We start from the raw sequence: 23452 nt of genomic DNA on the forward strand, positions 1-23452 counted from the left end.
TATTTCCTCTGCAGTAAACCGGAGGGATTTGACACGGGCAGATGCTTCAGGGAATCCCACAAAGAACAGAGACGTGACCACTCTGTGTTCATGGCCTTCCAGCTGCTGCTTCTGACATCCATCTGAAGGATGACAGACCTACTGCTGCTCAGCTCCAGGGGAACAGAGCCTGGGAATAACCCTGCCTTTGAGTCATGTTCCAGCACTTTTCCATCGATTATTAAATGTATCCCTCTCAGGGAGTTTATTGTTGAAAATGAAATTGTGACACTGAAAAAGAAATTCTGATGAGCTTTATTCTGTAGAATGTGATTATATTTCTGCATTTTACCAATAACTCAAGGACATCAATTATTGTATCTCTCATTACACCACCCCTTCATATTTTTTTCTGAACATGTAAGACAGCATAAGCCTGCATGAAGTGGCTCTGCACATTGATCCAAATAAGGATCACAGAGTGCCTAAAGAGTGCCAGCAAAACAAAACCCATAGTGCTTAAATTCAAGAACAAACAATTCCTGCTGTCTTGTGAAAAATTTGATCTGCTTACAGTCTTCATAAATAAGTCAATTCTATCTTCAACATATCAGAAATCTCAAATATTAAAATATAAATAAACTTTTTAAAAATCTGTGAAACAACTTGGCCCTCAAATTTTAAGCATATTTGTACAGTGTGATGAAAGGACCATCATTTCTTTAAATAAACGTGAACATCTGGTTAGACTATACACTGAGGTGTCCTTGGACAAAGGTGTTTCAGGCTATTCACTCATCTGAGGACAGAACTACAGCTCCTGGTATTGCTAAAAACCTAAGGGCAGCTACTTGGTGAGCACAGATGGAGCCCAGAGTGGCTCCAGTGCCTGCAGAGTCCCAGCAGCTCAGGAGCAGCAAATGTTCTTCAGGTCAGAGCAGTAAATACACACAGAGGCTTCTATAAACTTGGTTACCCAAGAGATGTGATTGGCACCTCCAGGGCTCAAGGTTCCTCAGGTATTCCATGTCTCATTTCACAGTGTTAAATGTTTCTCCCTGTGTCCCCACTCCTCACTGGAAGGACAGCCAATAGCCAGTAAGAGACTGGTAATATCCAAAGGCAAAAGCTCTAAGCCTAAAACTAGTGCATGAAACCTGGTATAACCAAATATCTCTCCTTTTCCTCTTCCATTTCTAGCTGACACATTTTCCTATCTCCTACTGAAAAATAACAGAAATTAAAGAAGCTTTTCTCTATCCCATGTATCCAAGGACATAGCACATTTTATGCACATGCTTATTTAGCCTCAAAATTTCTCTAGAAGACAGGACTGCTTTCCTTGTCCTTGCCTAAGGCATTAGTAACACAACAAAACAGAGGCAAACATTAAATTTGTGTTATTATCTGCATCACCTTCAGTGTGCTGGCCAACCTTTATACAGTTTTCTCTCTTTCTGATTTTCTGCCATCTGTAAAATGGGAATAACTATGAAGCAAACATTAGAGACAAAAACCACTCATGAAATACCATGATAGCAGATATTTACTGAAAACCTCAAATAGTCCCGTGAAACTTTAAAAAACCCTGTCCAGGTAATAAAGTACAACTAGAACACAGAAAGTTTTAGAAAAAAAAAATGTATATATACTAGCATCATGTTTCAAGGCCTCTACCAGACAGCCCTAACAAACATTTGAACTGTACATGTGGTTACTGGAGGTCTAAACAGCAGCACATCCCCCAGACACATGCAAGAGAGACTCCCAAAATACTATACTTTAAAAAATTAGAAATTAATTTGGGAACTTCTTTCCCTTTTGCCCTGTTCAGGCCTCTTCACTGCAAGGGCAGCTGACATGAACCACCTTCAGTCCCAGAGGGGCTGCAGGGCCAGGGCAGCAGTCAGGGACTGATGGAAGCTCCTTTTCCTCCCACTTAATTACAGCCACAGGAATGAGACAGACACATACAAAAACTCACGTCAGGTACTGCCACTGCCTCCAGTTACTTTATGAAGAACCACTGGGCAATGCTCCTGGATCATACAGTCTCCTTATTCAGTTACTAATTTAATTTAATTTTCCATCTGGAATAATAGATGCAGAAATCTTAGCAGATAACCTTTTAAAGCAATCCTGACCCCTGAAAGATGCAAACCAACTCCACTTGTCTTACACTGAAGTGTCAAAAAATCTACCTTCCTAAAAAAAAAAAAAAAAATTAAAAAGTGAGTGAGTTTCCACAGGTCACAAGCAGCACAACAGAGCTACAGTTCTGTAACTCCAAAAAGTGGAGGAGGTTTGAAACAAATGGAGCTAACAGAAATACCCTCATGCTGTCTCTGTTCCTGCCTGAATTAGGAACCACACAGGGAGGGCAAGCAAGAAGGAAGTGATGGCAGAGGCTGGGGGACATGGGCAGCCTGGTGACCACGTCTTGGAAAAGCAAAGTGCTCGGGTCTCAAGATGAACTTGAATCTAGGTCTCTGTCTTTGGTAGCAGAGCACTGTATGTTTACATATCAGTATGTATTATGAGTACTAATCATGCTTCTTGTAGGGAAGAATCGATTGGATTTGAAAGGGTTAGAGATTAATAAAGTGATAAATGTACCTCTAGAGATGACACTGCAGACAAGATCAATTTTGCTTTCAACTAACAGATGGGCAATCACTTCTACTTTAGCGAATTACAACAGCATAAACAATCTCACACAGGTCTATGTATTCATATTTGTACATGTGTGTTTATGTTGTACATACAAGCACTGCCCAAAACACATTCCTTCCTTGCTCCACAGGTCAACAACTTGAAATACTTAACTCTGCACCTCCTGAGAAGGCAAAAGTCTAATGCTTCCTTTTCAATCTGTCAAACCAGCTTCTTCAAAACTTTGAATGCCAAAAAAACCAGAAAAAAGCCACACAAATGCATCTTAATTCTCTTTTTTCTCACTATTCACCATAGTGATCCCAACATCTCCTACCTTACAATTTCACTGCTTGTCACTGTGACAGCTACGCTCATGGCAAAAACAAGTAGAAAATAAGTTTAAAAAACAGAAATTTCTTATTCATTGTGTTACAAGGACTAGCAACTCAAAAGTGAAAGGTACATCAGTCAAACAACAAGCGAGGTTCTAAAAGTGAAGAATAAAAAGTTTAAATTCAGTGGACAAAGATATGAAAATGTGTATTAACATTCATACCTCATTCAATCTAAGGAACCTTATTTATGTTCCTCCAAATATATTTAGCAGGGTATAAAACCTGCCTTAATGTGAATTCAAATTACAAAAACCCAAGCACACTTCAGAACTGTTCTTGGTCAGGAGCTGACCCAAAGTGAAGCCGTGACACCACAGATTCCTTAAAGCTCCTCCAGGTCCATGTCCCCCTAAGTGCCCTCTGAGCCCCTGCAGCACAAGGAGATGTCCCCAGGTCAGCAGATATTCATCCCAGGACCAGCCAAGATGCTGAGCTTGAAGACTGCTCTGGGTAAGTCTGCAGCTGTATTATTCATAGCTTTATTTGAACATTATGTAAGACAAACCTTTAAAAAATATTTTCATGAACAAGATGAAAAACAAAACATGCCAGAAGAACTTTCCTTGTCCCTTGGGACAGCCAGCTTTTCAGAGTAAGGACACGAACCTGGGACACTCACCCTCAAGGTGAGCACAGCACAAATCCTGAAATGAACTCTCTTAAAATTTCTAATTAGTATCTTAAAGAAAATAGAAGAAAGGCACCTTGATAAATCAGGGGGTTTTTAATTTGAAAAGCCCCATTTTGGAGGTGGGAGGGGATCTCAATCATGATGACATGCATTTTAGCAGTTCAGATATTATTAATGAACTTCTACATGCTGAATCTAGATGTAAAACAGATATCCAAACAGCTGAAATGACACCCATTGCAAAAGACGAAGATTACATATTTTTAACTGAAGAAACTGCATTATTTTATGCTTGCTTATTTCTCCCTATCCCCTGAAGATGCTCCCTTTGTGAATTACTTCCGCTTGAACCAATATAACTGTGTTCATTTACTTTATTCAAATACAAAAGGCTTCCCTTTTGGGAAGGAATCTAGCTTTAATATTTAAGTATCAGCTCAATATTTTAATTGCTTAAATTATATATGAACTCCTTTTAAATGTGTGCAATACCTAAAAATTTGAGGGCTTAACTAAGTTCAAAATTTAAACCTTGTCAGTTTGAGGTCACTAAAAAAAACCCAAACTTTAAGCAGATTATTTATTTCCTTTCTTGTTCTTCTGTGTACATGTCCCTTCCTTCCCCACCTGCTAACAGAATGCATCAACGCTGCCAGCTGTTTTCCAGACAGGTCTGTCCAGCTGCAGTGCTGCTTTCTGTCTGGAGGAGAAGCAGTGAAGGCTGAGAGCCCGGTGCTGAGGATCAGAGCTCCAGTGACTCACTGAGCCCCTGGCTGCGTGCAGGAGCCCAGCCCTCGCCTCCACGGATCCAACACAACACATGGAGAGCAGCCACGAACCCGTGAGCAGACACAGCTCAGGCAGGAGAGGCTGCACTTTCCTGCACTGATGACAGCTTAGAACAGCAGTGATTCCGACTTTGTTTGCTGGAGCTGTGAATAACTTAACATCTTCTGGGAAAAGTAAGAGATCAACACGCACTGATGAGCGCTGCCAAGCTCCCGTCTCCTCTGTCTGCACAGTGTTTGCAGGCAGCAAAAGTCAAAAGCCTCTTTTGCATCCCTCGTATCTCAACAAGGGAGGGCTCATGGCCATGAATTTTACATCAGGGTCAGAAGTCATCTCTTCAGGCAGATGCAACTGCAAACTAAAGCAAATGGCAAATGTGAGCACGCATCCAGCAGCTCCTCTGGGCCCACTCCAGCAGATGCAGTGGACTTCAGAGTTAAGCTCGTTTAGAATATCCCAGTCCAGGCACAAATCCATGAGTCGTGTCTGAAGTACAAACACCTCCACTTCTATGTAAGCCACAATTTCCATGGCCAAAGTGGTCAGGCAACACAGGAAGACTGATCTTCACAGAAGGGAGCAGACGGAAATCGTAGGCACAAGCAGTGACAACTGCAGGAAAGGGAAGGTCTTGAAACATCTATAGCAGACCACAGTAAGTCAGCTGCATGGTATTTAAAAGGCACAAAATATCAAGCCAATAGGTTTTAAATTAATGTGTTAAAAGGCACTGCAATATCAATGAGAATTTAAGACAGTTTGGCTATGTCCATACACAGCAAGGCCCAGTGCCAAGTCAAGCCCTCTCTCTCCCGAGCCACTGGTGCTAAAGTCAGATGCAGGAGAAGAGTGACAAGGTGGGTGGAGGATCAGAGACAGACCTGCTCCTATGGCATGAATGCCTTTTGGATGCTCCCAAGATAACGAGGAGGAGAAGGAAGGCTGGAATCCCACAGCAAATCCATCTGACAGAGGAGAGGAGAAGACATGACTGTAGCTTCAGGGACATACCCGCGCTGTGGGACATAAATCCTGCTGAATTCTGTTCATCCTTGCTCTCCAAAGAGCACTCTGGGAAAGGTTCAGCTGACAGGGAGGTGAAAGATGGGTTCTATGGCCAGAGCACCGATTCTATGGCTGGTGTGTGGTTACCTCGTGTGTGAGGCAGTGACGGGCTCAGACACAGACACAGCGTGACCAGAGAGCTGTGGGTAAAGGGACAAAGGGACACACGGACAGGGACACTGTGTGACCAGAGCTGTGGGTAAAGGGACAAAGGGACACACGGACAGGGACACTGTGTGATCAGAGCTGTGGGTAAAGGGACAAAGGGACACACGGACAGGGACACTGTGTGATCAGAGCTGTGGGTAAAGGGACAAAGGGACACACGGACAGGGACACTGTGTGATCAGAGCTGTGGGTAAAGGGACAAAGGGACACATGGACAGGGACACCACAGTGCCAGGCAGCCAGTGCATGCTCATTTTGGTTAAGTTTAGAACATAAAAATGCTTGGTTTGTTACAATAAATGATCTTCTTTGGAGCAAGCAAGAAGGAGATCCATGTGTCTGTTCCCCGTGCCAAGCCTAAGCCAATTAAGCCATGTTAACCTGCAGAAAGGCTCCTAAATGTCCTAAATGCAACCAGCAGCCTCACAGAAACCTTGAGGGTGTCTGCCACTGCTCCTCCACACAAGGCTGGCATGCCCAGATGTTGGAGTCAGTAAGGGTATTTCAGCTCAGCAAATAACAGAGCAACAATAAATGGCATCAACTATTCACTAATGGAATTATGTCTAGTAAGTCAAACAATCTATAATCTGAAAAATATTTTGCTTAAAAAATGCAATAGTTTTTAATTGGTATTATATTCCCTGCTACATTTGTTCAAGGCACTATATATACAAAGGCTTTGGGAAAAGAAGTCACTTAATCCAATTAAAAGGAAATCACCTACCAGCAACTCCCACATTTTCAATTCATTTGTATAACCTCTACCTGTAAAATACCCTTTCTAGGATATTGCTAAAGCTGCAGTCCCCACATTAGCTGTTTGCTCACTTTTACTTCTTAAACAGGCAAAAAGGATGACCTGCAGTTTTCAAAAATGCTTCTTAATATTAAGAAATGCCTGTGAAACTTCAGTCAACATTACACTCACACAGATGCTTGAGGCAAACTATTCTGTCCCCACCACAAACAGCAATCGTTACTCTGTAGACAAGACAGATTTCTTCTGGAGCATTGGAAAGCTGCTGCCTGTAAAGAAGAATCTGATGAGCATAATTAAATTAGCTCACCCATTTTAATTATATTGGCACCACATCTCAAGTGAGAAGCAGCCAAACAAATTTATCTTGCTACAAGTTTTTGTGTCATTTTTGCAGCCTTGCAAAAATCTAAATCTAAAGCCTCTAAATCTATTTGCAGGCTTCATATGCATCCCTGCTTCTCTTTTCCAAATGGGAAATATGGACACCTAAATCTGTAACAAAGGGCAAGTAAAGGACATGAGAAAAATCTTTCAGTTCTGTTTTTCTATTCCCTTCCATGAGGATTGTTTCTTCAGCAAACTACAGTTCTATGCTTGCAGCTGGAGCACCATTTCATCACCTTCTGTTTAACACTTTAGATCCTCCACCCCTGGCCTCTCTTTAATGACTCTTGCCTGTTGTCCAGCCCCTGTGTACTGTCTGCACTCGCTGCCTGGAGTTCTCATTCTCAGCTTTCTCCCCTTGGGTGTCCATTCCTTGACCTTGAAGGAGAATTTCTGCACCAGCCTCTGAAGATGCTTTCCAAGCCAAACCTTTTGTCTCCAAGTCAACTCCAGTTTCACCTATAAAGCCCTTCTGAACCTTCTGCCCCCCTTTTGACTGCCTTGGTTGAGTGATGCCTTTGTAATACCTGACAACACCACGTCACCTTCTCCTTGCTCCTCTTCAAGTCAGCTCTCTTTAGATCCTCCCTACCCCTTAAAGAAGATACATTCCATTATGTGATATTACACACATGCCAGTCAACTTCATAATTGCTCTTGTACTTGACACTAATCACAATTTCTGGCCATTCATGCAATAATTCTATGCATTGCTTAGAAAAAATGCCAGTCTTCCTAAGTCAGCAAAGACACCAATTTTCCTAGTTTATTGTTCTAGTAGCCCAAATCTGTCTTTATCATCAGTGTCAGCACCTTCCATGCACTGCTTCACACTGCTCTACATAACTGTCTGCACAATTTCCCTTCCCTTTTTAAGGATGCTCACCAGCACAGACAGCCCCATACAGACAGCCAGCAAGACCCAAGACTACAATACCCATCCAGACACTGCTGCAGAGATCCTGTCCACAGAGCATCCTTTGGGCCCTTCATCCACCTCAGCTCTAATCTACAGCTAAAACACTATTCCTGCTTCCAGACATCCTGCAGTTTACCTTGCAGTGCAGCTGCCCACAAAGAACCATTACATTAATTTCCCCTTTCCACTCTCTGACACCAGTGAAAAAAAAACAAAGCAAAACAAACAAAACTCTGAACTACAGGTCCAGCATGTTACAGCTACCGTCACCCTATGGAAAATACAGTGACATTGTTTCTTTGTGCATTTGCTTGTCTGCATCCACCCACTGACCCTGATCTTCTACTAAAACTATACAAACAGGTAAAGCTCAGAAGACACTGGAGCATCTCTCTCTTCACAACACACAACGTTTAGTGAAGCCCCAAGCAATCAAACAACAGTCCTTCAAATCTAAAAAAAAAAAAAAAAAGAAATCAATAGCTCCATGCAACAACCAGAATGAGTACTGAAGGTGAAAGCCAACTACATGATTAGGTACTTACAAAGAAACCATAATTTTACTTTATGTGCATTTTTTCCTCTTCATCTTATTCTCAACACATACTGGCACAATCAAATGAAATTAAAAAGAACCACCTATTCACTATTGGGTTATATTTAGCAAGAGGCAGTCTAAGATATGAAAGCATTTTTCCCACCAGTACCGAACCTAAATTGACACTGTCAACAGCTGCTATTAACACAAGACATTCTCCAGAGCAGAAAGCAGATTTTAAATGTGGGCATATATATATATATATATATATATATATATGTAATGGAAGATAAACTACCAGCTGGATGATGCTACAACCACCAACCAGCATGTCACTTCTACAGTTGTGTACAGCCCTGGCAAAAAGAACTGCACGGGCCCTTGCTGGCAGCCAGGTGCTGTTGCCTGGCACCAGTGAATGGAGGCTGCTCAGTTACACTGATTGTGCATCTCACAGAGAGTTTCCATCTAGGCAGTGACAGCAGTTTTGAAGAACAGGAACAGCACAGAGTTTAGACCAAGATGCACTGCAGCCAAAGTCCAAGATCCATGACTGCTCTCACAGCACAAACTGGGCTCTGGACACAATAACCACACCAAAAGACTAGTTCAGTTTAGCAACTCCATTTACACTTTCCAGCCCAGCAGAAAGAATTCAGCCCTGCATCTGTCAGTTCCCAGAGTAACACTTCTCAGCCTGGGATGTGACATGTAATTCTTTTTAATATATGACCCAATAATTTTCTTCTCTGTTCTCAAGAAATGCAGAAGATTAAACTCAACACAGGCCACACCAACCGAAGTCAGTAATTTCTGTTGGCACCTGCAGTGCTGGAAAGACTGGAGACCTCGAGGACAGCAGGATCAGTGGAAGCCCTCACACACGTAAGTGTAGCACACAAACAATGTGTAAAAATAGCATGCCATCAAAAGTTTAAAAGTCCAACATTTACCCTTACACACCCAGCAGGCTGTAGCAGACTGACACCACTGTGTAGCCCTGCAGCTGAGCTACTTGTCTGCCCAATGCCTTCTCAACTCACAGCTCACTTGAGAAATACAAGCAGTCTCATGAAGTCACTCCTTTGAGAGGGCAAAGCTGCAGAGCAGACACCACTTCAGGCTCAAGTACAGATGAACCATTATCCAGATGAACTGCCCACCCTGGAAGGAGAGATTCTGATGCTTCTTGGAAGGGTTCTGTTACTACTAGAAGGTTTCAGAAGCAGATGTAAACATGAATCAACTCCACTCTCTTTCACTGACAGAATAACCAGATTATGAGCTCTTCCCAGTTAACCCTATGATCACATGTCTGGCCAGCACAGCATTTTCAAAGATGACCTTTAAACATACAAAAAAATCATCAAGACTTAAAACTCACCACAGACCACATCCATATATAAAATCCCTTAGCATGAGTAAAAGACTGGACGTTAGAATAATGCCACAATGCCAAAGCAATTATTACCTTTGCAATACCTCCAGTTGATGTTCCAACCTGATCAACGTTTTCTGTTGTTTTTTTTTAACAACCCCCCCCCCAAAAAAACAAACAACAACAACAAAAAAAAAACATAAAGTCACTTTCAAAACTTTCAAACGGCTTTCATTTACTAAGCAAGCCATAGCAATTATGACTTTTCTTTGGCAGAATAGAACAAGTAGAATGTATGCAAAACAAAATGCAGCCATTTAAAATGCTTGACTGCATGAGCATGAGGTCCAGATCCAAAAGTAAATATAATTTTCTGTGACTTACCAGAATTTCTCTTTGACACGAGCTTCAAATTCATGCTGACTACAGTACAGATCACAAGAACCAAGAAAACAAGAGGCTTCATCTTTCACTTTCTGTGACAGCTGAAATGCAAACATAGTACAAAGTCTGAATCACAGCTTTTCATTATAACAAAGCAGCAGCTACAGTTAAACATCTCTCCAAGAACCATTACAGGACAATGGCTTAATGTAACAACAGCTCGGGTTATGTTTAGGCAGGAATAGGAAAACAGAACAGTTCAAAGAAACCATGTATGAACGATTTACCTTTTACTATCACACAAAAGGGTTTTTTTTAAATGACAACTCAAAAATATCATTTTGCTCTCAAAGAAAAAAAAATACAAGATGTAATAGTTTATTTGAAGTACTATGGGTCTAATCTGGCAGATTTTTGTATGTTATTTAAGGGGAAGACCCTGATGGTCATAATTAGCTTTGTCTCATACAAACAGGTCAAACACTTTAACAAAAAAAAAATCACATTATTCAGGAAAAGACAGAGAGTAGGTTATTCATGCAATCTCTCTTAGCAACCTTACTTTTCCACTGGTGACCTTGTAAAAGCTCCTACACTTGCCTAGAATTAATGCTGTTCCAGAAATTTCTCTTATACAATGATGTAAAGATTGGTGAACAAAATTCAGAAATCAATGAATGTAGGTTTCAGGATTCTCACCTGTGAATTTTACTACTAACATTATATTACATACATTGAAAAAGGAGAAATGTAGTTTAGGATTTTAATTTTTAATTTTATATATTACTGGAACTAATTCTGTTTTCTTTACAAGTACCAGGCCATCCAAGAAAAGACAGCAAGCGCAAACTGCGGCTCTTTCTCTGCACTTAAAAACAGGTAGAACAAATCTGAATTCATCAAAGCCCATCTCTCTCAAAGAGAGATGCTTAATTATAAGCTAGAGTCCTCAAATATATGCTTAGCTTGAAGTCACGGGCCTTTAAGTGGCCTGATATATTTAAACTCCAGGAATTCATCTCCGTATAAGACGCAGACTTTAGATCAGGACCCTTATTATCAGATCAAGCAGGCAGGCATCTAAATCACCGTGAAGTTATTTGCACCAAAAGGTTCAGCACACATTTTACAGCAGTTTCAGCTGAGCAGAAATGCACAAAACTACCAGCATTAGCAGCCAAAAGTGACGCCAATGAAATGGAATCCTCCTATAAATGCTGTAACACATCTGCCCAGCTCACCCAGAGGTCCCCCACCCTCACCTTTGGGGTGAGCCCAGACCCCTCCAGTTCTGAACATTTACCCAACACGACAAAGCAGCAAGAGGTTGCAATGTCCTGCTGTTCGCCAATTCTTATTCAGTTTAATTTGAGTTTATTACATCAAATATTCTTCCCTTGTAATTTTATTACTGGCCTATCATTGTGTGAAGAAAATGTAAGTAACCCTGTGTAATCTTTTACATTATAGGAATTGTGCTGCTATTCAATTATTTCAAAATTACCACTTAAAAGTGAAGTTCTCTTCCTCTCACCTTACCATATTACAATCCATAAATGGGCAGTGGAATTTTTTTCCTCCCTGATTTCTATGGCACTTTATGACTATAGATTCCTCACAATAACAATGCTAAGGCATTTTCAAGAAATAATATGCACTGAAGGCTGTCTGACAGTGGTTAATGACAGAATTAGCATTCATTCTTCCCTGACCTCTCCTTGGAGTAACACAATCCTGAAACCAGTAAGGCCATCTTGACAAGAGAGCTTAAAAAAAGTAATTGAACTAAATCTTTTGACAGATAATTGCAATGATGATGTTATGCTAGAATGTTTTTCAAGTATAGCTTTGCAAATTAGTTCCTTTGCTTTTCTGCCTTCAGTAATTACAGCTGAAATAGGGAATTCCTAGGTCCTTTTTCATATGGGTCTGTACATCTCCACCCCAAACAAGCTAAGCTGCATTAAATACATCTAAAATTCCAAGCAAGTTCTGCCAAGCAATATTAATGCTAGGCAGAGCAGAAAATTCTTGGTTCTGTCAGCATTGATAGGAGTTTTACTTTTTGAAGCCCTGGCCTCAGCAAGGCAGTCAGTCTCTGTATCTCCACAAATCAGGAAAATAGAGCAGGAGAAGGGCAAGAAATCACAGCACCACCCAGTCATTCATAATCAAGCCCAAAGCCTCAGCTTGTCACATCTGACACAACTCCACTGAGACTGGCATGAAAATACACATCAGAGTCTGAGCTGTCACCTCCACCATGGAAGACATCCCAGCAAAGCGGGATCAGCCACACCAGTGTGACCAGTGGGTCAGCTGGTTTCTGTCCTGAGAGAAACCCACAGACAATCAGGCTGTTTGAAAGCTACAGACCATCAGGCTGTTCAAAATGCCCTAACAGAGACAACTGTTCTTAAACACTCAGGTTAACCAAGAACACAAGATACAAAATAAGCTGTTATTTCCCCCAGAAGAATGTCCAGCAGCCAGAAAAGGAAGGTTGTATTAGTTCAAGACTAAGTTTCTAAATTAGCTCAGGAGATTTCTAGAGCTGAGTGTGCCAAGACTCTCACCATGTCTACCAAGAGGACCAGTGTCAACTCCCTCCCCAGGGCTATTCACTCACCTATCAGGCAGTGGGATGGACTAGACTCAAGCCAGTCCTGTGCTACCTTCTGGCAATAAATGTGTAGTGGATGCTTATGGTCTGAGGAAGAACATGAACAAAACTGTGCCACCTTGATGAGACACAAGATAGAATAAACCAGTCAGAGTTCAATGCCATTCCCTGCAAGCATGGGCTGATTTTGCCATTTGACAAAACTTTCCCCTCACGGGCACTGAGCAGCATTTCCCTGAGGAGCCACTTACTCTGATGCTGCCAACTCCAAGCAGGTGTGAGTCGGGGCTCCCAGCTGTAACAAGAATGTAATACTCTACTGGATATGCCTCAGAGGAGGGGAACCAAGTTCACACCATTCCCAGAAGACCAAAGACATCTTACTCAATAAGGACGTAGAAATAGCAATTACAGCCAACTTGCCTAAAACCACTGAGAGAAGGGAAGAGAGACACAGAATGAAGTGCTTGTTGACAAAGGTGAAAAAATCAGTAGTCCAAGCCTTGTTGTGACCTGCCAGGTTGTATTTGAATCCAGGCAAGTAAAGGGAGGTTGCTGCTATTAGAGGGAGAAGTGTAGGAGAAGGAAGGTGTGACAAGTTACTTCTTCATCATTTCACTTCCAGTAAGGCCCCTCCTTCCCTCTTCATCCCATGTGTGCTACAGACCAGACTTCAGGCAACCATCACAGTGTCCTGTAAGCACACAAAACTACAAAGGGACCAGGCTGCAATGTTCTTCTAACAAAAACCACCCTGACTCCCATAACCTGCCTTATACACTTCATCGCTTTTGAAAAACACATTTCTTCCACCCAAATCCTCAGAAAACACAGCTTGGGAAATTGCTCTGTTCCCGTCATGTACTGCCTGCTGTCTTTCCAGCACCCACTTCAGCTCATATGGCTTCTGGGACTCAAAGGAACTTCAAGTGACAAGGTTAGAAGGAGGCACTTAGAAATTTGAAGAAAATCAGAGCATTAATACTTTGCACAAAATCCAGCACAGAGATTCCCAAGTTCACATTTTAAATATAATTTAGCTTTGCTCTAATTTGTACCACAAACTTTGTTTATGCAGTGCTCCTTTGTAAAAGAAATCAAGAAAAGAAAAGCAGTGCATGTGCACAGACTGAGATTTGCTGACACACCACGAGGCTCTGTAGGTTCTGGTTTCTCCACGGAAGCTGTGATGCAGAAGGCACTCATTAAAAACAGCGACCCACCTCTTCAGTGATTTCCAATTGTCAGGTTTTGTTGCACAGATATCTCACAAAAATAAATTACCATTTTCACCCCACACACAAAGGATGAAATGGCAACGGTAATTCTTTCATTGTCTTTACTGTAGGCTTGATGGTGACTCCTGTTCTCTTCTTTTCAAACCATTTCCCCACCCCGCTTTTCAAGGCTTTAAATTTTAATATGAACTCACTCTCGGGTCTCCTCTTTTGCCAACATATCACATTGAGCTGTTTATTACAAAAAGATTTTCAGCCTATATAATATGTTGGTTGGAAGCAATCCACAATGGGTACCACTTCCTTTTTGCTGATACCTCAAACATAAAGAAAAATACTCAAGATCAGAGATAAAATACTCAAGATCAGAGATGCGTGCTAGTTCAAATAACGTCTCTTCAGCTCTACTTGTTATGGGTCATGCAGCGTTCTTTGCTCTGCTGCTCAATGAGCATCAAAGAATATTTCATTTTGCCTAATTCATTGTGCATCTTCACCATCATAACCAGCCACTTAAGTTGTCTAAATACACAGGGAGCATTAATTCCACAAGGCAGTGTGCATTCAGCATTTGTCTTGCAGGATTTAAGTCTCCACTGGACTCGGGTCCTTAACTCAACTCATATCTGCCTAATTCTCCTTTGTAGTCGTTGGTTAAGGACTTAACCCTTTGGAAGTGGCAGAAATAAGACACACAGTTATATGGTTATTTTTCATGATAGGAAAGAGACAACTTTATTCTAAAACACACGGCTTAAGTAGAGTTTCTCGCAACTCCAAAGACAGAATAAAGTTGATTGGTGCAGAGAAAGTAACACTTTTTTACAGGTCTAGACAAGTATCCAGCAGGTGTTTTTATCTCTGTTATTAATTCTAAGTTTACATTAAAGGAAAACAGCTAGATTTGGGAAAGAACTCTGACTAAGCCCGGACTGGAAAAACTCTCAGAAAAGGTTTTTCTGGGCCTGAACAACCACACTCCTTGTTCAGCTGAAATTTAAAAATGAGGTATCCTAGGGTGATTTTATGATGATACTTTATTACCTAATCATCTGCTTTATGCAGAACTGGCTGCTGTATATTAAAGATGAGCCAGGCAGTGGGGCTGGAGCTTGGGAGCTCCGGGGCTCTGTTCAAAATCTCTATCCATGGCTCTGGCACAGGGACCCTACATCGTTCCTTTTCTCAGATCAGTTTTTGCTACAGCTTGAAGCCAAAAGTCTTCTTCCCTTCCCTTCCTCTAGCCTGGAGAATGTACTGGGAATCCTTTTCGCAACTTTTTGGTTTTGCCTGGGTTTTTTCCCTTGAACTGGCTTTTTTTTTTTGTTTGTTTTTCTTTTTGGCCCATCCTGGGAACCGGTGGGACCACCTGGAACCCAACACCTCAAAGGAGCTGAACCAGCACAAGAAAGGAATTAAAATCCACCAACTTGGGCTGCTGTGAGGAGGAGACCCACGCCAGAAATCCAACAGGTTTCCAGCTGCTGTGAACGTTTTTCTCCTCCCTTCCCAGCAACAAAGAAGGACAGTCACCATCTTTGCCTCTCAGCCACGTGGAGAGGTGGGGATGAGGTGTAAGGTTCAGTTTTTTTTTCCTGTGCTTTGCGGGTATCTTGCTTGGTTAATAAACAGTTTTACTCTCTTTCACTTTCATCCCCTGGCATCCATTTTTCTCTCATTGGCAGAAGAAAAGGGAGTTATTGAAGCCCTTTCTCTTTAGGGGAAACATTCCAGAGTGTTTTCTCCTAGAATTTGTCTCCAAAACCAAGACATGAGAGAAATATGGTGTGTGTGCCTGCTCAACACGGTGCTTGTATTATACAAACTGTAATTAAACAGCAACAAAGACAGCATCTAAACTGTCCGGGATTATTGCTGGCTCAGCAGTGTATCACTGCATGACAGTAACACAACAAGGAAAAAGTAAGGTCTTGTCCTGACAAAGCAGAGGGAACCCACAGCTAAATACTCACAAGGCTATGATACTTACCTGTAGTGACTCCCCTAAAGGCTGAATGGGTGCAAAAGAAAAGGAATAAAAACCTAAAACTCACAGATCTTCTGTGATGTGAAAGGAATAAACTCAGAATCTTACCAGTTATTTCAGAACAAACAGTACCACCCCTTTGGTGTTAACACCCAGGTTTTGCTTGAAAATATTTTATGCTTCCACTAAAAGGTTAAATATCTTCCAAATGGAACTGCAGAAGACACAAAGTGCAGAATCTTAAAGTTATAAAATTAATCTTACGGTGTAACACAGAAACAAAAAAAAATGGGTTTCAGTGCCAAGCACAAAAGAAAAATACTGTGGATGGCCAACACCCAATAACATACCTGACTGCAGAGTGTAGAAGTGATTTTAGTTATGGTAAAGTGGCAATCAGACACAACACTGAGCAAATTGCTGGCTTGCCCTGTACAGAAAACCCTGTGAGCATTAATACAAGAACATTTTTGTACAAGAATTTTCTGATCCAATAGGTGCCTAAAATAGCATTCATTTGTGGGGGAAAAAAAAAGGGCAGGAAATGGGAAAAGCCCCTGAAATATTCTAAATATAGAGAAAGATTACAATATCTATAGCATCAAAATTTGATAAAAATCTAAGCAGCCCATCTTAACAGATTTGTAAACCAGAAGAACTAGGACTACTCAGAACTGATTAGCAGATGGAGGTCTATCAGCTCACACCACACACCGACCTCGATTCCCTAAGCAACTCACACTGAACTTGAATTCTGTGTATCTTCAAACCAGATTTTAAATCCCTGACTCGTACTCACCCCTCATTGCAGCAGCTCCTGCACTTGGAAACACAGAAAGCAACTGTAAGGAGGAACAGGAATGACAAAGGAGTGGGCAAGTTAGCTACTCTTTTTTAAGCCTCATAGCCAGCTGCACCATCAGTGATGTACTGATTCAGCACTACCCTGGATGCTAGAGAGAACTTTTGTTCAGCCTTAACATGGCAATAATTCTAACTACACATCCTAGAATAGATGGATATACATGTCCAGTATCACAGCTTTAAGCTATAGTAGCCCAGGCCTTTTACAGACATTCAAAGTGAAATACATGTTGTAGGAGGAGGATTACAGCTGTACTGCAAGCCCTCATGGTTTATGAGGTCAACATAATGGATCAATTAATTTACAGCCTTTTTTTTCTCCCTAGAGTAGAAGCTATTAATATTCTACATATACTTACTCCTGCAGATTGTGGTTTAATCAATACAGTACTTCAGGCAACATGAAGTACTGTAGGAAATGTAAAGACTCTCGGAGACAGAGTTTAGGTTTACAGAGTGGGGCTTAGCCTCTCACCACCTTGAAGAAGTACTTAAAAGCTTACAGAAAAGCCCACTGGGGGAGAGAAAGAAAATGTGAAGACAATCTACATTTGGAAAGCTAAACATGTACACTAGCACTGAGGAAAGGGGAGAGATTTTAAGAATCACCTTGAATCAGCCTAAGTCCTAGAACTGATGCTGTTACAGCAGTAAGTTCCTAATGCAGAGCAAAGTGCAGCAGCAATCACAGTCATCTCAGGGGACAGAGGAGCCCCAGCCATGGGTGACCACAGATGCCTCTCAAAGCTGACAAGGTTGCTGGGCATTGTCCCAGGATGGCAAATTTCTTCTGTGCTGAGACGAGCTCAGACTACTCTCAGACCCAGCCCAACCAGCCTGCCCTGGGATAAAATGACTCTGACTCCTGCTTTTCAGATCTCTTGAGTGAAAAAAACCAAGTTGCTGACGAGAACTCTCAGGCTTCAGAGTCACTGAAAAAGCCTGTAAATTCCAGAAAAACCATGGCTGCACATGACTCCAGCTCTTCAGCTGCTGACACCCAGAACAAACATCACTGCTCAGGTCATGGCTGTTTTCGCCTGAGTGCTTTAGACAGCCCTGCCAGAGATCACAGGTCCTCTCTATAGAGCCTCAACTACAGAAGGAGAAGACATTGCAGATTAAAAGAGATGAGAAAAGGCCATTCTCACCCAAACCAATCTCACTCACTGCTCTCTGCTCTTATATCAATAAGGAAGTCTGTCCAATTCGCAGCTAACTACACGAGGAGCATTATTAACCCAAAAGATTAGATGCTTTGCTTCTTTCATACCCATTTTAACCCTGCTCCCCAAGCAGCTTTTGCAGAAAAGCTATTAAAAATGAAGAGAGACAGTTCAAAGGGAGGTCTCAATCCTGAAAGATAGCACATCCCTCCTCTTTTTCCCCATCACTTCTCTCGTTCCCCTTGAGCTCCTCAAGGCTCCTTACGGAGGTGCTCAGCACAAACAGAACTAGATTTTAGACTGGGCTGCCATCTGCATGCTGAAATGTTCCCTGCTTTTACAGAGCCTTTAAAACAAGCCTCTTTCCACGACCACACAGCAGAGAGACTACAGCTGTAACTGTCAGCCCTGCTGACATTATCCCTGCTCTCAGACACGCTCATAGCTCTGCAATATTAACAAAATAACAATATTTGTACTATTCATGGCAAATCTGGTCCAAAATCACTCCTGCACATAAATGAAACAGGCTGTGAGAATAGTTCTGCATGCGATGTGCTTAGAAATTCATTCCTTGATCTCATCCATGGCCACACGCTTTCCTAACTAATACATAATGCTCAAAGAAGACAGAATTAACAGGAAAAGATGACATACCAGCTGTCAGGCTCCTTATAAAACACTCATCTACAGTTTTCCACTTAGAAAACAGTCCCAGAGAAGCCAGACATGGCATTTTGCCGTCAGCAGAGGCAAGTTGCTTTCACTGAACTCGGCATCATCTCTGTTCCTTAAAGTGATAAACAGATTCTTGATGAGGATTTTTTTTTCCCCTTACATAACCAGAGACTGGACTTTACACATACGTATTGCCAGATTTGTCTTAGTGAAAATAAGAATATAATTAAGTAAGCAAAGAAACAACATCTTCCAGAATATGAGAACCATAAGAAACTGCTTATAGACTGCTACTTTGACACATTTTATGGAAATCTTGAAAATAATGGAGATTTGTTCTCATGCAGCCAAAATAAAAGTAAAACACATATTTTATGTGCCCTGAAATTGCTCTGTCAAATAGATATCCTTGTGAATTAACTTGCAAATTAAAAAAGAAAAAAAAAAGAGGGGTGGAACTCTCTGTAGTGTTTTTGGGGTGGAAAAGATTAGCCAAAGCCCTTACAGAAGTTTCTAACAGTGAGACAGAGAGTCTCTCTCTCTCACCAGCTTTGTTACTGAATATAACAGCCCTCAGTTCACCACCAATTCCAAGAGGGTTTACCTGGATCTAGTACCAGATGCCAGAGAAAACCCTCAGCATCAAAGCTAGCAAAAACATTTTCCTTATTCTCAGCAAGGGCAAGATCTTTTCTCTTTGTTTTCTTTCCAAGGCTGTTTAAAGAAAGATTTATTTTTAGTTGGACATCCTGAAAAGCAAATTGCCTCTTAAAGTGCCTCTTTATTTTGTGATACACTTTAAATGTTCACTTTCCCTTCCAGCACTAAAAGAGCTCCTGATAAATAGCTCAGACTTTCATTGTTTGAGGAAGGCTTAGAAATGAAGAGCAGACACAGTTTCCCATACAATTCTTTAAGGCTGTTTAACAATTGTTCACAATTTAGCATCTCTTGTTATTTTCAGCTTGAGCCTCAGTTTGAAGTGAGAGATTACTCTGAGCCTGAATGTTTCAGAGAGCAGGAAAAGTCCATACACTATAAATGCTTTATTTGTACTTCTCACAGTGAGCACAACTCCTCAGCCTTTTCCCTCAGACACAGATCAAGGCCACCTGTCCCAGCCATCCCTGGCAGCTCCCCACCTCAGCCAGCAGGGATGACTGGCTGCACGTGCTCCTTTGGAACTTTTCTTCTACCTCTGGTCCCACAAGGGCATCATAGGCTTGGGAAGTTTAGAACACTCTCTTCCTTCCAAATGCCACATAGAGGACACTGTTCTCCATAGATTTAAGATTACTGTAACACCTATTCATTCTTCTCTCCCAAGGAAACAGCTGAGAACAGTAATGGGAAAATTTTACTCGGACTATGCAAACCAACCAAATCCCTTTACAGGAACGTCCCATCCAGACAGCTTGGATACCCCTGTCCTCTCCAAGCAGGCAGAGCATCCCAAGGGGTATAGGCCTCAGTGCTGTCCCCATTCCCTCCTCCTTGCTCTCCAGCAGCCTATCTGCATCTCTGCTGGGCTCCTCACACATCTGCTGTGTCCAGCAGCTGCCTGACACCTTCAGACAAACCCACTCTAAAGCCTCCATGGCTCAAGCTTATCTCACAGCAGCACAGCACAACACCCACGAGATCCTGAGACCAGCAAGTGTGTTCCTACCTGCCTCCACTTCCACACTCCTCTGCAGCCCCATCCAGGTTTAAGGCTGCCAAGTCCAGCTTCTTCTGAGGTCCGAGCCTGCAGCTTCAATCAAACCGGGAATCTTCCTCCTCCTTCTCTCACAGCACCAATCCCTGCCCGATCAGAAGTGATCTGTGCCACAAGAACAGCCCTTCTGCTGAGCTCACCTTCACCACACCAGCCTATGAATCCCTCCTGACCCTTTCAGGCTCGCTTTTGATCTGACTTCTGTTTGGAGAGTGGTCAGTCCCCCCCGCTAGCTTCTGACAGCTTCAGCTACTGCACTGCTTCAAAGTGCAGCCACCAGACTGACAGCTCTGAAAATTAAAAGGCTTCCCATTGCTCTGCGAGACACAGAGCAGTTCAAAAAATGCTGGCTGATGCCATTCGTGCACTGAGGCTCCAGCAATTGTGTGGCATCCACTAAAATTGACTCATGCTGGCTAAGTGCATTAATGTGGCACATCTGGCCTTCCATCCTACCTCTTGTCCCAGCAAATCTTCCTCTCTTTTCCCTCCCCCCATTTAACTGTTAAAGCATCAATCACCAAACAAGTTGAAGATAAACCTCCCAGGAGCTTCCAGGTACTGTGAAAGAAAAAAGGTGCTCTGCAGAGAACTCTTAAGCCTTACAAATGGAACAAAGAGTCATTTCTCTCCCGTGCTTGCCTGCAGCCCAAGTAGGTGGGTGAGTATAAAGTCTTGTTCTCAGCTAACAACCCTGAACGCTCCCAGCTGACCACCCCTCTGCAATACCCAGGAGCAAGCAAGAAGTGCATGGTACTCTTGCATCCACACCCGCAGGATATGTGCTTTCTACCCTTGGTCACCAGCTGGAAAGCCTCAGTTCAGGAGAGGAAGGTCTCCCCTCGCAGGCTCGGATCTGGAGCACGCTGGAGGTGCAAGCTGCTGCCTAGCAACACAAGCACTCTGCACGGAGGTCGGCCCAAGCCCCCGTCCTCCCACTGCAAGAGGTCTCCTGTGCCCAGAGAAACATCCTCAGAAGGATTCGATCCTTAGTGATTTCTCAGAAAGCCATCCTGCACATCGCCAGTTACAGCCCCTGATGACTCGCTCCCAAAGATTGCTGCCTGTGCCTCGGGGAACTGCCAGAACTCTCCACTTCTCATCCTCACTGCACATGCATTACACCCGCCAGCTTAGGGAGCCCAAAATCCCAAATCCCTGCGTGTCCTACTGTCTCCTCTGCAGTCACTCTATCGCAAAGCAAGCACTCGCCTCGCTATCAGCTTCCACCCAGGCTTACCTCCTGCCTCGGGTCTGGCATGAGCAAAGCTTTTCAGACACCATGTCCCCATCCAGGCTGGCCCGCTCCTGCCTCCCCAGGGAATCTCCTTCCCATGCGCTACCCAGCGGCAGGGCAGGCATTCACCTGCTCCTACGGACACCACAGAAAGCCACGCAGCTGCAGAGGTTTAGCCTCGATGAGAATCAACATTCCCTTTTTGGCACGGACGGGAAGCGTTTAGGGCGAATGAGAGCCGGTCTCGGGCGAGAACGCGACAGCCACAGACGCTCACACAGCACCTGGGCACCGAGAAACTGGCCCTGCCCGCAGCAGCTCACCTCGCCTGCCCCACCACTAACAATTCTCTGAAAACTCTGGTAGTAGTATTGTAACATCCACAAACCTTACACAGACACTAAAAATATGTTACTGTTTTTTAAACAATCAGGATTTTTTAAAAAGAGAGTGTAAACACTGCCGAGGAGCACTACCAAGTGCTGGCTCCTGCCACAATGGGTTCTCCCTCGCGGCACAAACCCGAGTTCGGGTGTTAACCCAACAGGCGCAGAAATTGCCAAAAGTACACAGACATTACTACAACTTTGAGAAACCTCAGCTTACAGCATTTTCCACCAGAAACTTTCGATTCTTTGAATCCTAGCAGAGACAGCAGTCCAGGGAAAGGCTCTCTGAAAATAGCCACTGAATCCAAGCCAGTTCCGAAATGTTTGGTGCCCTTCAGCAGATTTCCATCAGACTCCAAAGGAAACCAGAGCAGCTTTATTGTCACGGAACTTTCAGAGGCAAACAGAGGTTTCAAGTCCCACTGTTCAACACCCACCACGGTAACTCAGAGCGGACAAGCCTCCAAAGCACCGGCACCACTTCAACAGACTCCATCGCGCTGCAACATCCCAAAAGGCAACTACTCTAGTGTTTTTATTTTAAATCTCCGGCAGTAACACTTTTCCCGGGAAGCCTCACACGCGTTCGCGAGGCTGAGAAACCCTCGGTATCAACCGAGACCTCCCTTTCGTGACAGAAAACATTCCCGGCGCCTCCAACAGCAGCAGGGTTCGATCAGGGGAGCGGCGGAGCGGCCGCGCGGCCACGGACGGATCCGGCCCCGAGCATCCGCTCCGAGCCCCGGGACCGCGGGGTCCCTCCTCCCGCCCCCGGGGCTGCGGGACGGACCCGGGGCAGCGGCCGCAGCTCAGCCCCGTCCAGCGCGCGGCAGCTCGGGAAGGGACGAACTTTTCTTTTTCCGAGGCATTTTTTTTTTCTTCTTTTTCTGTTTTAATTGAAAAGGGAACTGCCGCGAGAAGCGCCGCGCGCAGAACTCACCTCCAGAGCAGCTCCCCTCTACGGCTCCATGCCGGCGGGCTGCGGGCGTCCCCCGCCGCGCAGGCACTGGGAGAGCGGAGCCGGCAGCGCGGCGGCGGGGCGGTCCCGGTCCCGGCTTGTGTGCGCGGTCCGTGTCCGGTCGCGGTCCGTGTCTGGTCCCGGTCCCGGTCCCGGTCCCGGTCCGTGTGCGCGGGGCGGGCCGGGACCCGCGGCCCCGCGCGCGCCAGGTGCGCCCGCCCGCCGCGCGAGCAGCAGCGCCCCCTGGCGGCCGCGCCTCGGCCCTGCAGCCCCGGCCCGGCACGGCCGCGGCCCCGGGACCGCCCCGCGGCACCGCCCGCACCGGGCAGAACAGCGCCGAGACCCGGGATCGCCCCACGGCACCGTCCGCACCGGGCAGAACAGCGCCGAGCCCCGGGACTGCCCCGCGGAACCGCTCGCACCGGGCAGAACAGCGCCGAGCCCCGGGACTGCCCCGCGGCACCGTCCGCACCGGGCAGAACAGCGCCGAGCTCCGTCCAGCCCTACGGGGAACCGGCGGGTAAAACAGCCCCGAGCCCCGTCCGGC

At 44.0% G+C, this 23452-nt stretch overlaps 1 protein-coding gene across 7 annotated transcripts in view; it reads right to left on the minus strand.

The window, feature by feature from the left end:
* The window catches only part of IL1RAPL2 (interleukin 1 receptor accessory protein like 2), a 366360-nt gene extending 343275 nt beyond the window's left edge, over positions 1-23085 (minus strand). For 2 of the 7 annotated variants that reach the window (XM_088173188.1, XM_088173184.1), the window contains exons 1-2: positions 20274-20967; positions 10049-10149 (exon numbers count right to left, since the gene is read on the minus strand). In XM_088173188.1, coding sequence (XP_088029314.1) covers positions 10049-10130 — 82 coding nt within the window. In that variant the 5' untranslated portion in view covers positions 10131-10149; positions 20274-20967. Of the gene's footprint in view, positions 1-10048; positions 10150-18583; positions 18726-20273; positions 20968-21561; positions 21729-22133; positions 22417-22887 lie in introns of those variants that run through there. The other 5 variants (XM_014886998.2, XM_088173186.1, XM_088173185.1 and 2 more) reach the window with 5 other exon arrangements.
* Between the last annotated feature and the right edge of the window lie 367 nt (positions 23086-23452).

Source organism: Sturnus vulgaris, chromosome 14 (assembly GCF_052056855.1).
Source record: "Sturnus vulgaris isolate bStuVul1 chromosome 14, bStuVul1.hap1, whole genome shotgun sequence".
Classification (NCBI taxonomy): Eukaryota; Metazoa; Chordata; class Aves; order Passeriformes; family Sturnidae; genus Sturnus; species Sturnus vulgaris.